General features: G+C 50.8%; 1 protein-coding gene across 1 annotated transcript in view; it reads right to left on the bottom strand.

Moving 5' to 3' along the window:
* HERC1 (HECT and RLD domain containing E3 ubiquitin protein ligase family member 1) overlaps positions 1-17,280 on the bottom strand; it is a 159,989-nt gene that overhangs the window by 7,225 nt on the left and 135,484 nt on the right. The window contains 9 exon segments of the mRNA XM_060260258.1: positions 1,482-1,558; positions 3,293-3,458; positions 4,513-4,682; positions 5,952-6,121; positions 10,320-10,458; positions 11,507-11,676; positions 12,833-12,935; positions 15,159-15,281; positions 16,399-16,554. Coding sequence (XP_060116241.1) covers positions 1,482-1,558; positions 3,293-3,458; positions 4,513-4,682; positions 5,952-6,121; positions 10,320-10,458; positions 11,507-11,676; positions 12,833-12,935; positions 15,159-15,281; positions 16,399-16,554 — 1,274 coding nt within the window.

Genomic DNA, 17,280 nt, shown 5'->3' with positions numbered 1-17,280 from the left:
AGAGCCTGCGCCCTCGGGGAGGGGGGCCTTAACGACAGACGAATGCCCTTTTGTTCCTCTTCCTCCCCACCCACTTGGGAGGAACATTTACCTGCACAGACAGCTCCCCTTCCCCCCATCCCCCAAACATGTTCTGGACCTTTCTGTAGCCACCTGTGCACCCCCCCCCCCCTACTCAGCACAACTTGACTTCCCAGGCTGTGAAGACCCAATGTGGAGGAATGGCAATACTAGGAAGGATGGGGGGGGAGGCTTCGTTCAAATTCCACCCTCCCTGACCCACACACACACTGCTATGAAGCTCAGGGGAAGACTGAACGACCCATCATTACCTGTCCGCCAAGCTTTCCTCCCACGGTTGTCCTAATGACCATGAGGAGGGCCGGAAGGGCTGCATCAGTGTTTGGTTCTCTTACATGCCCTTCCTTACATGCCAAGGGAAAGGCTGATGGCCATTTTGGAGTCAGGCAGCCATCCAGGACTTTTTTGCCATCTTCTGGGCATGGAACAGGGGTCACTGGGGATGTGCATGTGTCTGGAGGGGGGGGGGGGGAGGTATTTGTGCAGGAGGTTGGACTGGATGGCCCAGGAGGTCCCTTCCAACTCTTATGATTCTACGATAGCATCTGTGGGGTGGGCTGACACCCCACATGACGCCTTCAGCTCCTCGAAGGAGGAAGTTACATTTAATAACTAGCTACGGTCTTTCTTTGTTGTGATTCTAGCCAACTGACGTGAACGCGCCATGCCTGGCCAGACCGCAGCGGGACGCTCCCTGAAAACGCTTCCAAGAGCAGAAGGACTGGGGTCGGGGGGACAAAATCTGACTTGGGGGGGGGGGGGGCAGCCCAGCAGCCCAACTGTGGGATAGTCCTAAACAAACGAGGACTCAGCGTCTGCTTCACAGCCAGCGGTGTGATGACAGGCGGACAAGTGCAAAGAGAGGAAAGTGGGGTGCCTTCAGTGGTAGATTTTCACCCAAGGGAGCCCATGACACTGCCAAGAACCAGGCTGGACGGGCAAGAAAGTCCAGCAGAATCCAGATTCTCCAAGAGGATCCCCAGAGCACAGTGCTGGGGAAGATGGGCTCCAGAACCGCAGCAGCACTTCCTTCTTTCTGACTCCCTTAATGCTACACAGAGAGCCAGTTTGGTGTAGTGGTTAAGCAGGCTGACTCTTATCTGGGAGAATCAGGTTTGGTTTCTCCTCCACATGCAGCTGCCGGAGTGACCTTGGGTCAGTCATAACTCTGTCAGAGCTGTTCCTCTCAAGAGCAGTTTTTGTCAGAGCTCTCTCAGCTCCACCTACCTCACGGGGTGTCTGTTGGGAGGGGAATGGAAAGGAGACTGTAAGCTGCTCTGAGAATCCTTTGGGTAGTGAAGGGCGGGGTATAAATCCAATATCATCATCATCATCTTCTATCTCCATCACCACCACCAGTAAGAAATCTTGGTTCAAGAAGCAAGCGTTCTGCCACTCACCGATCTCTGTTGTAGCCAACTTCGGCTGTGGCGTTGGGGGAAGGAATCAGCAGGTCGACGACACCCGTTTCAAGTTCCTTGGGAATTAAGAGAGAGGAGAAGGTGTTTGATGCAGTATCCAAGACACCAAAGCAGAGAAGTGAGCCGCCTAATACCATTCAGAAAGATCTCTGTATCCGCGAGGGCTTCTTTTGCTCCCCTTTGCAGAGAAAAACAGCCTGGCCCAATGCGGGATCCCCTCATCACAAGTTGCCATTTTTTACATTCAATTTTTCTAGGCGTATTGTGAAGTATAAAATATACTTTAATACTTTATACTTTAATATAATATACATTACACTAGGGGTGCCAAACTTGCTTAACGTAACAGCCACATAGAATAAAATATCAATTGTTTTAGAGCCCCAAGACATGAATGTTAGTGGTAGGTAGGTAGGTAGGTAGGTAGGTAGGTAGGTAGGTAGGAAGGAAGGAAGGAAGGAAGGAAGGAAGGAAGGAAGGAAGGAAGGAAGGAAGGAAGGAAGGAAGGAAGGAAGGAAGGAAGGAAGGAAGGAAGGAAGGAAGGAAGGAAGGAAGGAAAATAGATGGGGGAGAGAGGTGGGAGAACATAAGAACATAAGAGAAGCCATGTTGGATCAGTTCAATGGCCCATCCAGTCCAACACTCTGTGTCACACAGTGGCCAATATGTGTGTGTGTGTATATATATATATACATACATACACACACATACATACATACATATACACACACACAAACATATATATACCGTGGCTAATAGCCACTGATGGACCTCTGCTTCATATTTTTATCCAATCCCCTCTTGAAGGTGGCTATGTTTGTAGCCGCCGCCACCACCTATGGCAGTGAATTCCACATGTTAATCACCCTTTGGGTGAATTAGTACTTCCTTTTATCCATTTTAACCCAACTGCTCAGCAATTTCATTGAATGCCCATGAGTTCTTGTATGGTGAGAAAGGGAGAAAAGGACTTCTTTCTGTACTTTCTCCATCCCATGCATAATCTTGTAAACCTCTATCATCTCACCCCGCAGTCGACCTTTCTCCAAGCTAAAGAGCCCCAAACGTTTTAACCTTTCTTCATACGGAAAGTGTTCCAACCCTTTAATCATTCTAGTTGCCCTTTTCTGGACTTTTCCCAAGGCTATAATATCCTTTTTAGGTGCAGTGACCAGAATTGCACACAGTATTCCAAATGATGCCATACCATCGATTTATACAGGGGCATTATGATACTGGCTGATTTGTTTTCAATTCCCTTCCTAATAATTCCCAGCATATCCTTGGCCTTTTTTTATTGCAATCGCACACTGTCTTGACATTTTCAGTGAGTTAGAGGTGGAAAGAAAGCTACTTTAACTTTGCATGCATTCAAGCCACCAGCTGGCTTGGCTCAGATAAATGATTTAAAGGGAGAAATGCCTTCTCCAAGTCAGCCAATTGGCCGGTGGGGGCTTCAGGAGCCACACAACTTGTATGAAAGAGCCACATGTGGTTCCCAAGCCACAATTTCGCCACCCCTGCCTTATCCCTTCATTCATCCATCTCAGAATGACAACATAGCTTCAGCAGAGCTTCACCTGTCATCTCATGGTTCAGCATTCGACCCGCCTCCACACACACCCAAACTCCATTTTGGATTTTGCGCCAGGCTGGCATCCTATTCAGAACTGTCAAGGGCTGGGATGACATACAAGCTTGAGACACCCCCACCCACCCCCAGCACAGAGGCCGCTGAACCAGAGGAGGAGAGCAGAGTAATGGGAAGCGGACAGGCGGAACTGGCGCACCTGGCACATTTCTGTGATGGTGTCATCAAAGACGCCCCCGGCATCGTCGGCACCTTCGCCAACCAGCTTCACTTTCCAGGCACGGGAGGGCAAGCGGAGGTCGGAAGCGTTGAGCTTGACCACCTGCCGGGCTATCTGGACGAAAATCGGCTTGCACTTCCGACCTCTTTTGGAAAGAAGAGAGACAGACAGACAGACAGAGCAAGACAGAGACACAGAGAGAGAGACAAGAGACACACAGAGAGAGAGAGACAGACAGAGACAGAGAGAGAGAAACAAGAGACACAGAGAGAGAGACAGAGACAAGAGACACACAGAGAGACAGATACAGAGAGAGACAGAGACACAGAGAGAGACAGAGAGAGACGACACACACAGAGAGACAGACAGACAGAGAGACAGATACAGAGAGAGCGAGACAGAGACACACAGAGAGAGACAAGAGACACAAAGAGAGAGAGACAGACAGAGACACAGAGAGAGAAACAAGAAACACAGAGAGAGAGAGAGAGAGATGACACACACAGAGAGACACAGAGAGAGAGAGACAGAGACACACAGAGAGAGACAAGAGACACAGAGAGAGAGAGAGACAGAGAGAGACGACACAAATAGAGAGAGACAGAGACACAGAGAGAGAGAGACAGAGACACAGAGAGACAAGAAACACACAGAGAGACCGACACAGAGAGAGCGAGACAGAGACACAGAGAGAGAGACAGACAGAGACACAGAGAGAGAGACAAGAGACACACAGAAAGAGAGAGACAAAGAGAGACGACACACACAGAGAGACAGACACACACAGAGAGAGACAAGAGACACACAGAGAGACAGACAAACAGAGTCACAGAAAGAGAGACGAGACACAGAGAGAGAGAGAGACAGAGACAGAGAGACAGAGACACAGAGAGAGAGAGAGACAAGAGACACACAGAGAGAGACAGACACAGAGAGACAAACAGAGACACAGAAAGGGAGACAAGAGACACAGAGAGAGAGAGACACAGAGAGAGAGAGACACACACACAGAGACAGACACAGAGAAAGAGAGACACACACACAGAGAGAGACAGACAGAGGCCACAGTTAGAAGACTCATCACAAAGCAGCCACTGACGGAGTACCCAAATTCCACCCTGACGAGGGCAGAAAGGGCAGCCACGCATGGCTCCCAGGGACTGCCCCCACCCCCAGCAGAGCAGCCTGCAGACACCGACCTTGTTGAGATCCTTTTGACTGTGATCTGCGGCCCGTAGTTCTTCCCTTGGACCATGGTCTTCCCGATGGAGCGGACCATGGGCAGAGTGTAGACCCTCGGGGCGAGGAGCGGCCTCAGCTGCCCTTGGACAATTCCCCACGTTCCAGCATTGTAATGGGATGCGCTGTTCTGTAATTGAAAACCAGGCAGGGGGACGCAGAAATGAGGAACCTTCCAAGTAGTAAATACAAAAGAAACTGTGCCCGACGATACGCCGCACACCAATTTATGCACAGAAATATATGAACGTTATACAATATACATAGTGAAAAAATGATATTACAAAGACCCAAGGCAGCGTAATCTTTGCAGATGTTGCATTTGCAAATAAAGCTCTATATATTCCTATGTATGTATGCCTAGATATTGAGGCTTTGATACATTGCGATACATCTATACTCAACTCTGAATCTTGAAGGCGGCTTATTTGCCATCATCTCAAGGATACTGTTTGGACTACAGAGCTTTATTTGTAAGCACAACATCTGCAAAGAAGGTTACCCAGCCTTGGGTCTTTGCAATTATACAATACAATGATACATAGGGCCAAGTGATTTAAAGAGAGAAATGCCTTTTCCAAATTGGCCAATGGGGCTGAGAGCCACACAGCATGTGTGGAAGAGCCACGTGTGACTCCCAAGCCACTGTTTGGCCAGCCTTGCCCGGGGTCAGGGGTGGGGAACCTCTGTCCCGAAGGCTGTATGCGGCCCTCGAGGTCACTTGGTGTGGCCCTCAGGGATTGCTCATGTGGCAGCCTCTCTGGGGCCTGGCTGGCCAGCGAGGACCGTGGATCCCAGCCGCGCTGTGCAGCAGCCTCCCCAGGGCCAGGCAGGGATCACAGGGCACAGATGTTCTGTGCGGCAGCCTCCCTGGGGCCTGGCTGGCTGGCCAGAACTGCTGCAGGGCCTGGAAAAGTTACTGTCACAGTTCAGTTTGCACTTGACTATCCCAGAAGGTGTGGCCTAATATGCTAATGAGGCTGTGACCTAATATGCTAATATTAGGGGATGTGGTCTAATATGCTACTGAGTTCCTGCTGGGCTTTTTCTACAAAAAACCCTGGACCTAGGTATTTGCCTAGGGCAGTGGGCCGGGTGTGTGTGTGTGCCAGATTAGGCTCTCCCCACATGACTTCAAATAGAAAAACAATTATTTCTATTAATTTTGCTATTAATTCTCCCTCGGCGGAGCACTGTTTTTTTAAGTTGATCATTTTTTACGGCCCGCAAATGATGTTATAAATATCCATACGGCCCAGGGCAGAAAAAAGGTTCCCCGCCCCTGCCCAAGGTATCTCATTTAGGCTTCTCGTGGTTTAACCAAGTTTCCAGCTGCAAGGAGGCAAAGATCTCAAAAGCATCTCTACGAGAGGGTCCCAAAGGGATGAAGGTGGGTTACCTGATTGTTGGGACTGAGGTTGAGCAAGCGCCAGGAAGAATACATGAGGTCGGAGAAGTGGTAGAGCAGCCGCAGCCTGGCTCGGACCGTGTGGATGCTCACCTCCTTCAGCGCCCCGTACTGCGGAGGGATGGCGTCAGGTAAGCCCAGCTGCAGGGGAACGGACACGCCTGGCCAGGGGACAGAGGAGACATTTAAGGGCAGGCGGCTGGATCCTGCTGGCATCACAGGCCTTACAAACATGCCGTGGAGGTCTGCCCAGGGCCAAAGCACAACAGAAGCCATGAATGACCATGGATAGAGACCGACAGGGACGTGGCATTGCCCGTGGCACATCACATTCATGGTGCAGAGCTGTGGATATTTATGTCTCAAGCAGAACCGCTGGGTGGCTAACGACATGGGAATCACAGAGTTGGAAGAGACCTCCAGGGTCATCTAGTCCAACCCCCTGCGCAATACAGGAAACTCACAAATACCTCCCCCTAAATTCACAGGATCTTCATTGCTGTCAGATGACCCTCTAGCCTCTGTTGAAGAACCTCCAAGGAAGGAGAGCCCCCCCCCCCCCCAAGGAAGCCTGTTCCACTGAAGAACCACTCTAACAGTCAAGAAATTCTTCCTAACAGAATCACAGAGTTGGAAGGGACCTCCAGGGTCATCGAGTCCAACCCTCTGCGCAATACAGGAAACTCACAAATACCTCCCCCTAAATTCACAGGATCTTCATTGCTGTCAGATGACCCTCTAGCCTCTGTTGAAGAACCTCCAAGGAAGGAGAGCCCCCCCCCCCCCAAGGAAGCCTGTTCCACTGAAGAACCACTCTAACAGTCAAGAAATTCTTCCTAACAGAATCACAGAGTTGGAAGGGACCTCCAGGGTCATCGAGTCCAACCCTCTGCGCAATACAGGAAACTCACAAATACCTCCCCCTAAATTCACAGGATCTTCATTGCTGTCAGATGACCCTCTAGCCTCTGTTGAAGAACCTCCAAGGAAGGAGAGCCCACCACCCCCCAAGGAAGCCTGTTCCACTGAGGAACCACTCTAACAGTGAAGAAATTCTTCCTAACAGAATCACAGAGTTGGAAGGGACCTCCAGGGTCATCGAGTCCAACCCCCTGCACAATGCAGGAAACTCACAAATACCTCCCCCTAAATTCACAGGATCTTCATTGCTGTCAGATGACCCTCTAGCCTCTGTTGAAGAACCTCCAAGGAAGGAGAGCCCACCCCCCACCCCCCAAGGAAGCCTGTTCCACTGAGGAACCACTCTAACAGTGAAGAAATTCTTCCTAACAGAATCACAGAGTTGGAAGGGACCTCCAGGGTCATCGAGTCCAACCCCCTGCACAATGCAGGAAACTCACAAATACCTCCCCCTAAATTCACAGGATCTTCATTGCTGTCAGATGGCCACCTAGCCTCTGTTTAAAAACCTCCAAGGAAGGAGAGCCCACCACCTCCCAAGGAGGAAGCCTGTCCCACTGAGGAATTGTTCTAACAGTCAGGAAGTTCTTCCTAATAGAATCATAGAGTTGGAAGGGACCTCTAGGGTCATGGAGTCCAACCCCCTGCACAATGCAGGAAATTCACAAACACCGCCCCCTAAATTCACAGGATCTTCATTGCTGTCAGATGGCCACCTAGCCTCTGTTTAAAAACCTCCAAGGAAGGAGAGCCCACCACCTCCCAAGGAAGCCTGTTCCACTGAGGAATCGCTCTAACAGTCAGGAAGTTCTTCCTAATAGAATCATAGAGTTGGAGGGTACCTCCAGGGTCATCTAGTCCAACCCCCTGCACAATGCAGGAAACTCACAAACACCGTCCCCTGAATTCACAGGATCTACATTGCTGTCAGATGGCCACCTAGCCTCTGTTTAAAAACCTCCAAGGAAGGAGAGTCCACCACCTCCCAAGGAAGCCTGATCCACTGAGGAACTGCTCTAATGGTCAGGAAGTTCTTCCTAAAGTTGAGTCGGAAACTCTTTTGATTTAATTCCAACCCCTTGGTTCTGGTCCTACCTTCTGGGCAACAGAAAACAATTCCACCCCATCCTCTATAGGACAGCCCTTCAAGGACTTGAAGAGAATGCAAAAAGATTATTACAAAACAGCACTGCTATAAAAACTACCACAAAAGTCATCTGACAAACAAGGGTGTGCGTGTGTGTGTGTGTGTGTAGTGGGGAAAGCGAGCAGGGTTTGACAAAAAGGCCTGGGAGGATCCATCCGTTTTAACCTGGTGTCGAAAACACCAAAGACCTTGCACCAAGCAAATAAGCCACAGGGAAGGCATGTCGGGGGGGGGGCTTTTCCCTCCTGAGCCATACCAGCTGCCTGTGACCCCCGTTTCTGAAAGCCTGGCACACGCTCCTCGGGGAGGAAAGCTCCCCCAGCCCTTGCTGCCTGATGGGTGGGCCCTCACATCCCAGACATATGAAGCTGCCTTCTACTGAATCAGACCCCCCTGCATCCATCCAAGTCAGTGTCTGTTGTGGGGGAGGGAGGTAAAGGAGATTGTGAGCCGCTTTGAGACTCTGAGATTCGAAGTGGAGGGCGGGATATAAATCCAATATCTTCATCTACCTCACAGGGTGTCTGTTGTGGGGGGGAAGGGAAAGAAGATTGTGAGCCGCTCTGAGACTCTTTGGAGTGGAGGGTGGGATATAAATCCAATATCTTCATCTACCTCACAGGGTGTCTGTTGTGGGGGAGGAAGGGAAAGGAGATTGTGAGCCGCTCTGAGACTCTTCGGAATGGAGGGTGGGATATAAATCCAATATCTTCATCTACCTCACAGAATGTCTGTTGTGGGGGAGGAAGGGAAAGGAGATTGTGAGCTGCTCTGAGACTCTTTGGAGTGGAGGGCGGGATATAAATCCAATATCTTCATCTACCTCACAGGGTGTCTGTTGTGGGGGGGAAGGGAAAGAAGATTGTGAGCCGCTCTGAGACTCTTTGGAGTGGAGGGCGGGATATAAATCCAATATCTTCATCTACCTCACAGGGTGTCTGTTGTGGGGGAGGAAGGTAAAGGAGATTGTGAGCCGCTCTGAGATTCTTCGGAGTGGAGGGCGGGATATAAATCCAATATCTTCATCTACCTCACAGGGTGTCTGTTGTGGGGGAGGAAGGGAAAGGAGATTGTGAGCCGCTCTGAGACTCTTCGGAATGGAGGGTGGGATATAAATCCAATATCTTCATCTACCTCACAGAATGTCTGTTGTGGGGGAGGAAGGGAAAGGAGATTGTGAGCTGCTCTGAGACTCTTTGGAGTGGAGGGCGGGATATAAATCCAATATCTTCATCTACCTCACAGGGTGTCTGTTGTGGGGGGGAAGGGAAAGAAGATTGTGAGCCGCTCTGAGACTCTTTGGAGTGGAGGGCGGGATATAAATCCAATATCTTCATCTACCTCACAGGGTGTCTGTTGTGGGGGAGGAAGGTAAAGGAGATTGTGAGCCGCTCTGAGACTCTTCGGAGTGGAGGGCGGGATATAAATCCAATATCTTCATCTACCTCACAGGGTGTCTGTTGTGGGGGAGGAAGGGAAAGGAGATTGTGAGCCACTCTGAGACTCTTCGGAGTGGAGGGCGGGATATAAATCCAATATCTTCATCTACCTCACAGGGTGTCTGTTGTGGGGGAGGAAGGGAAAGGAGATTGTGAGCCGCTCTGAGACTCTTCAGAGTGGAGGTTGGGATATAAATCCAATATCTTCATCTACCTCACAGGGTGTCTGTTGTGGGGGGGGGGGGAGGGAAAGGAGATTGTGAGCCGCTCTGAGACTCTTCGGAGTGGAGGGCGGGATATAAATCCAGTATCATCACCATCTTCTCCTTTCCAGAAACGTGAGGGGGAGTGAAGCCTCCTCCAGTGCTGGCTTCAAAAAACATGCAGCTGCTTGGAAGCTGGTCGGGTCCAGCCTTGTCACGGTGAGCCGGTGGGGAGAGGAAACATGGCGGAAGGGAGGGGACTGGCAGCAGCAGCGGTGGCAGCAGAGAGGGGCAAACTAAGCGGCTGTCTTGGGCACCAAGGGGGGGGGGGGGAACCCAATTTGGCGCCCCTCCTCCCAGCACCCTAGGCGACCCGCCAAGTTTGCCTAGTGTGTGAGCTGGCCCTGGTCTGCCATTTAATCATTTCCATCAATTATGAACTGGGCATCTTTTTTAACCTAGAGCCGTTTTAAATCGGAGAACCGACCGCCAGAACGTTTCGGCAATCCCATAGATTTTTAGAGTGAACCAGTTTGAGGCGAACGTGAAATACTTTGGTATCAACAGAGACTGACTCGGACAGCCTCTGGAACCGCCTCGAAAACGACCAAAGCCGCCACCTCTGGGAACCCCAACCTGCATTCTTTACCTGGCGCTCGGGGGGGAACAGGCGGGGCGGTCCATGCAGCACTATGGCACCTTCCTGCAGAAATCTGCCGGACATTCTTTCCTTGCAGAGAAGTGATCAGCGTTGGCTCCCGGACATGATTGGTATGGCCCAGTCCAAGCTAGAAAAGACAGAGGGGTTCAGGGAAAGGACGAGTGAGGGAGCCCTAAGCTGTGCGGAAGACCATCCACCGAATGAACCTGCAGGGCCGAGGACGTCCCCTACAGCCTCCCCCGAAGAAGGCACTACTTCCTGTGCTTGGCGAACTGGGCAGAGGCCTGAGATCTGCTTCTAACCCAAGCTAGATTATGAGCGAAGGAAGACAACTTCCAAAGAATAGCACTATTCATTTAGGGGAGAAAGCACTGGGCAGAAGGGGTGCCTGTGGAGACACTGTGAGGGCCAGTTTGGTGTCATTGTTAAGTGCATGGACTCTTATCTGGGACAACCGGGTTGGATTCCCCACTCCTCCACTGGCACCTGCTGGAATGGCCTTGGGTCAGCCAGAGCTCTAAGTGTGCAAACTCTTATCTGGGAGAATCGGGTTTGATTCCCCACTCCTCCACTTGCACCTGCTGGAATGGCCTTGGGTCAGCCATAGCTCTCTTATCTGGGAGAACAGGGTTGGATTCCCCACTCCTCCACTTGCACCTGCTGGAATGGCCTTGGGTCAGCCATAGCTCTAAGTGTGCAAACTCTTATCTGGGAGAACCGAGTTGGATTCCCCACTCCTCCACTTGCAGCTGCTGGAATGGCCTTGGGTTAGCCATAGCTCTAAGTGTGCAGACTGTTATCTGGGAGAACTGGGTTTGATTCCTCGCTCCTCCACTTGCAGCTGCTGGAATGGCCTTGGGTCAGCCATAGCTCTAAGTGTGCAGACTGTTATTTGGGAGAACTGGGTTTGATTCCCCGCTCCTCCACTTGCACCTGCTGGAATGGCCTTGGGTCAGCCAGAGCTCTAAGTGTGCAGACTCTTATCTGGGAGAACCAGGTTTGATTCCCCACTCCTCCACTTACAGCTGCTGGAATGGCCTTGGGTCTGCCGGGGCAGACTTAAGAGCAGCAAGAAGGTCTCAATTGCCAAAAGTTCAGTCAATCAGCGGATCGTATTCCTATTACTGGGGAGAAAACCCGGATGCCTTTTGTGTGCCAGACGCTTCCGGACTTACCTGCCCTTCTGAGTTGCTCCCCCAGGCGTAGACGTCCCCCGAAGAGGTCAAGGCGAGGGTGTGCTCGGCTCCAACAGTGACATCTTCAACAAAGATTCCCGACAAGGCCGGAACTTGCTGCGGGCGGTTGTGGTTTCGGGCTCTACCTTCTGGCAACCCGATCAGACGGTCTAAAGCAGGATAAGAAGACCCAGGCTAGATGGCACATGAAGAAACGCAGCTTCCAAAGGATAGCAGCGCTCGTTTAGAGGAGCAAGCAATGGCCAGAAAAGGGGGGCAGTGATGCTCTGTATTCTTGGTGCTTGGGGGGGTGGCAAAGTGGAAGGGCTTCTAGCCTCACTTGTGAACCTCCTGATTGCACTTGGGTTTTTGTTTTTGGCCACTGCGTGACACAGAGTGTTGGACTGGATGGGCCACTGGCCTGATCCAACATGGCTTCTCTTATGTTCTTATGTGACACAGAGTGTTGGACTGGAGGGGCCACTGGCCTGATCCAACATGGCTTCTCTTAGGTTCTTATGTGTGACACAGAGTGTTGGACTGGATGGGCCACTGGCCTGGTCCAACATGGCTTCTCTTAGGTTCTTATGTGTGACACAGAGGGTTGGACTGGATGGGCCACTGACCTCATCCAACATGGCTTCTCTTAGGTTCTTATGTGTGACACAGAGTGTTAGGCTGGATGGGCCGTTGGCCTGATCCAACATGGCTTCTCTTAGGTTCTCTTGTGTTCTTATGTGGCTCATCTGTCTCTGGAAACACTGTGGTCAGCATCACACGACATTAACTACTTGGTGAATACAGTGGGCCTCTCTCAAGAAGAGATAGCTAACCACCACCACCCCCCCCCCCATGTCTGGCTGAACACTGTGCATTCAGGGGAAGGTTTTCTTGAAACAATAAATGTGGCTGGATGAACAGAACAGTTAGAAGAGCAACCCAGGTTTTGACCACCTCCTGTCTAATAAAGCAAGAAGAGCCCTGCTGGACCAGACCAGTGAGGGTCCATCTAGTCCAGCATCTTGTCTCACACAGTGGCCAACCAGGTGCCCCGGAGGGCCAGATGAACAGGGCACAGAGGCCGAGGACTTCCCCTGATGCTGCCTCCTGAGCACCAAAATTCAGGGGTTGACAGCCTCTGAACGTGGAGGTTCCCTTTACACTCCACAGCTAGTAGCCACTGACAGACTTCTCCTCCAGGGCTCTGTCTCTGCAGGGGTTTAACCTCTTTTCCCAGGGCGAAGACGAACTGATCCTCCCTTGCAGCACCCAACCAGGTCTGCCCCGAAAGGTGCGGGAGGCTTGTGGCAGTTCCACCCAGCCTACCTTGCCCAAACGTGTACACGTGCCCGTCTTTCGTCAGCGCCACGGAAAACTGGGTCCCGCATGCGACCTTTTTGATTCCGATTCCACACAGGATATCTACTTTCTGGGGCAAAAGAGCAGAAAGGCAAAACGTTACCCTGCGAGGACAGCTCGCCGTCAAACCGTAAACTAGTCAGCTAAAATCAAGATGCAACTGAACGTATGAATTGATTTCAAACATTCAGCCGGGGTCCCTATTGCTGAGTCCCAGCCCGCCCCTCTGCCCCCGCTAAGTCCAGCTGGGCACATTTTTGGGAAGCAAGACGGAGGCCACAAGGAAAAAGGGCGGCAGCAGTGTTCTCATTCATAACTAAGTGCCACTGCAGGGCTCTTTTTTCCACCAGGAGCTCCTCTGCATATTAGGCCACGACCCCCCTGCTGTAGCCAATCCTCCAAGAGCTTCCAGGGCTCTTAGTACAGGGTCCAGAGATAGAATTCCAGCAGGGGCTCCTTTGCATATTAGGCTACACACACCCCTGATGGAGCCAACCCTCCAAGAGCTTACAGGGCTCTTAGTACAGGGTCCAGAGATAGAATTCTAGCAGGGGCTCCTTTGCATATTAGGCCACACACACCCCTGATGGAGCCAACCCTCCAAGAGCTTACAGGGCTCTTAGTACAGGGTCCAGAGATAGAATTCTAGCAGGGGCTCCTTTGCATATTAGGCCACACCCCCCTGGTGGAGCCAACCCTCCAAGAGCTTACAGGGCTCTTAGTACAGGGTCCAGAGATAGAATTCCAGCAGGGGCTCCTTTGCATATTAGGCCACACCCCCTTGATGGAGCCAACCCTCCAAGAGCTTACAGGGCTCTCAGTACAGGGTCCAGGGATAGAATTCTAACAGGAGCTCCTTTGCATATTAGGCCACACACCCCTGATGGAGCCAACCCTCCAAGAGCTTACACGGCACTTAGTACAGGGTCCAGGGATAGAATTCTAACAGGAGCTCCTTTGCATATTAGGCCACACACCCCTGCTGTAGCCAATCCTCCAAGAGCTTACAGGACCTTTAGTACAGGGCCTACTGTCAGCTCCAGGAGGATTGGCTCCATCAGGGGGTGTGGCCTAACATGCAGAGGCGCTCCTGCCACAAAAAAGAGCCCTGAGTGGCAGTGTTATATATGCTGACATGGGAGTGAGTCCCACTAACTTGACAAGGATTTCAGACCACGCACGGGACCACAGGTCACCTGGACACCCAGGCTTTGAATTCACAGCAGGAGCTCACAGGAGCACAGCTCCTGAACCTTTCTGTCGACCCACCCACTCCTCCTCTCCACCTACCTACCTTGTCCATTGAATAGGAAGTGCAGCTGCATAACAATCCCTGGATTAGGAGAGCGAGCAGCCAATCAGCCACCAGGGACTTTGCCACACCCCCAGCAGCCCTCATTAACCTCTGGAGAAGCCCACACCACCGTTTTTCCATTTCTTATGTGATTTTGGGTGGTGGGCGGCTTGCTGGCCTTTTGACTAGAGGGCAAGGCAGCTAAGGAGAGCCCCAGGTGAGCGAGACCTGCTTGGGTTGGCTGGATCTCTAGCCAGAAGAAGATACCCCGCCCTTCTCTTTGAATCAGAGTCCCAGAGCAGCTTACAATCTCCTTCATCTTCTTCCCCCCACAACAGACACCCTGTGAGGCGAGTGGGGCTGAGAGAGTTCTCCCAGAAAATGCCCTTTCAAGGACAGCTCTGCAAGAGCTATGGCTGACCCAAGGCCATTCCATTCGCTGCAAGTGGAGGAGCGGGGAATCAAACTCAGTTCTCACAGAGAAGAGTCCGCACACGTAACCACTACACCAAACTGTATCAGCCCAAGCAGACCTCGCTCACCCGAACTCTCCTTTCTTGCGTCAGGTTGCTTTTGGCTGGTGGGGGGTGGGGGTGGCATATGCTAATGAGTTATACTAATGAGCTCCAAATTTTTCTACAAAATGACCCCTGTGGACACCCCATTCTTAAAGGCAGAGAGGGCATTTGAGAGCCAGGGTCTCTGGCTAGGGCAGGTCAGACTGGAATTCAAACCTGCCGTGTAGGTCTCTGGACTATGTTCAGCCGGTCCAACCTACCTCACAAGGTCACTGTGAAGTCGAAAGGGGAACAACCAAAGCCACCCTACACTCCTCAGGGAAAGGCTGGGAGAAAAAAGGAGTAACAGCACACCAGCAGTTTCTACTGCTATACCAACATGCAACAGCACATATGAGAAGCAAAGGGTTTTAAAAGTCCAACTTCTAACCAGAAATCGTTTCGGGATCCTTTGAGAGAAAGTGTGTCAAGGGAGGCTTACCTGTGGCGAGGATTTGGCAGTGGAGTTCCCCAGGCCAAGTTTCCCATAGTCCCCGTCACCAAACGCCCAAACCATCGAGCCGTCTGTGGACACAGCTATGGTGTGGTTCAGCCCACAGGCCACCTAATTGGGGACATTCAAATCGATGTTCCCTCTAAGCTGCAGAGTCTTGCGAGCAAAAATTCTACTTTGTGAGCTACTGGCATGAAAGTTGTGAGCTACCGCATAAATTATCGTGTGTCCTTCCTAAGCTAAGACAAAAATGTGCGAACTGGAGGCTAAAAATCTGTGCGCTAGCTCATGCAAACTCAGCATAGAGGAAACACTGATCCAAGTTTGGATTAGGTTCTGCTCCAAAGGAGACCCTGCAAATTTCACAATGTCTGAAACGCTCACGCACTCTTGAATGTGCCAGCTTCTGCTTAATAGAACTGCACCCCAGGGCTGGTGCCTGAAGGCAGAACAGCTTCTCAGACACTGCCTGTCTCTCGACCACTCCTTTATGGTCACTTGGGAATATCCTCTGATTGGCAGCCACCTGGCGCCACCACAACAGACCCCCCCCCCCCCCGGCATGCCCTCCTGGCTACATGGAGGGCAGAGTGGAAAGAAGAAGACGGCGGATTTATACCCTGCACTTCTCTCTGAATCCGAGACTCAGAGCGGCTCACAATCTCCTTTATCTTCTTTCCCCACAACAGACACCTTGTGGTGTGGGTGGAGCTGAGAGAGCTCTCACAGAAGCTTCCCTTTCAAGGACAGCTCCAAGAGAGCTATGGCTGACCCAAGGCCATTCCAGCAGCTGCAAGTGGAGGAGTGGGGAATCCAACCCTGTTCTCCCAGATAAGAGTCTGCACACTTAGAGCTATGGCTGACCCAAGGCTATTCCAGCAGCTGCAAGTGGAGGAGAGGGGAATCAAACCCGGTTCTCCCAGATAAGAGTCTGCACACTTAGAGCTATGGCTGACCCAAGGCCATTCCAGCAGCTGCAAGTGGAGGAGCGGGGAATCCAACCCAGTTGTCCCAGATAAGAGTCCGCACACTTAACCACTACACCAAACTGGCTCTCAAATAAACGAATGCTACTAAATCCCAAGCAAGAAACCTGATCCTATGGCTCCCCACAAGAATTTCTCCTTCCAATCCTAACTGCACAGGCCTTCCTGAAGTGCCCATTCCTTTCAGCAGTGCCCACAAGCAGAACTTCCTTGGCTCCCGCTTCTAGCGAAGCAAAGGCTACCTCTCCGATCTGATAGCCTTCCAGGGCGGTCACTCTCTCCGGAAGCTTCTTGTTGGACGTGTTCCCCAGCCCCAGCCGGCCGTAGTCGCCGTTCCCAAACGTGAAGAGTTTGCCGTCGGCTGTCACCACCGCGGAGTGCTTGAAGCCGCAGGACATCTGGGGGGGGTGTGCAAAAACCCAAACGGCATCTTATTAATTAGGAATATGGTCCTACTATCCCAATTGGCCTGAATTTACGTTCCTATAGTCAGTTAATTTTCTTAAAAGCGTAAAGTAAAATGCAAGGATCTTAAAACAGTAATTTAAAACAGCAGAACAGTAACAGTAAATAAGACGACGGCTGAGAGGAAAACTGTTTAGGAACATATTAACAGAGTTTATCAGATATATTTATATTCTGTTGTTGCTGTTATTAGCAGAACAAATCATCCTCCCTACATATAAAAAACCTGCAGCCTTGATTTCTGCCCCCTATTCATCACAGAGGCCTTCACAGATGGAGTGTATCAGAATAATGCTTTTTGTATTGACACACATAAATAAGGGGTATTGTTTATCTTATTACATATACTAAACCCATCTTCCACTGTATCCTAATTATTCTTTTTTGCATTGGCAAAACGGAATGATGTTTATAATGTATGCTACATGTTAAAAAGTAAACTTGGTGGACAGTTACGCCTCTGAGAAACACATGTTCTCAGTTTTTTTGGGTTTTTTGTAAAACAATTTTTATTAGTAACATATGGTAATAAATCTATATCTATATCTTACATCTTTAAACATTTCTTTTATCTACCTCATATATTACTTTCCACCCACCCCTCCCCCCGTTACTCGACCCCTGCCAGTGTTATTCACTTTAAAAAAACAAATATTAAA

Source organism: Heteronotia binoei, chromosome 19 (assembly GCF_032191835.1).
Source record: "Heteronotia binoei isolate CCM8104 ecotype False Entrance Well chromosome 19, APGP_CSIRO_Hbin_v1, whole genome shotgun sequence".
NCBI lineage: Eukaryota > Metazoa > Chordata > Lepidosauria > Squamata > Gekkonidae > Heteronotia > Heteronotia binoei.
The sequence above is the reverse complement of the archived record's forward strand: the minus strand, read 5'-3'. Positions and strand labels throughout refer to the sequence as shown.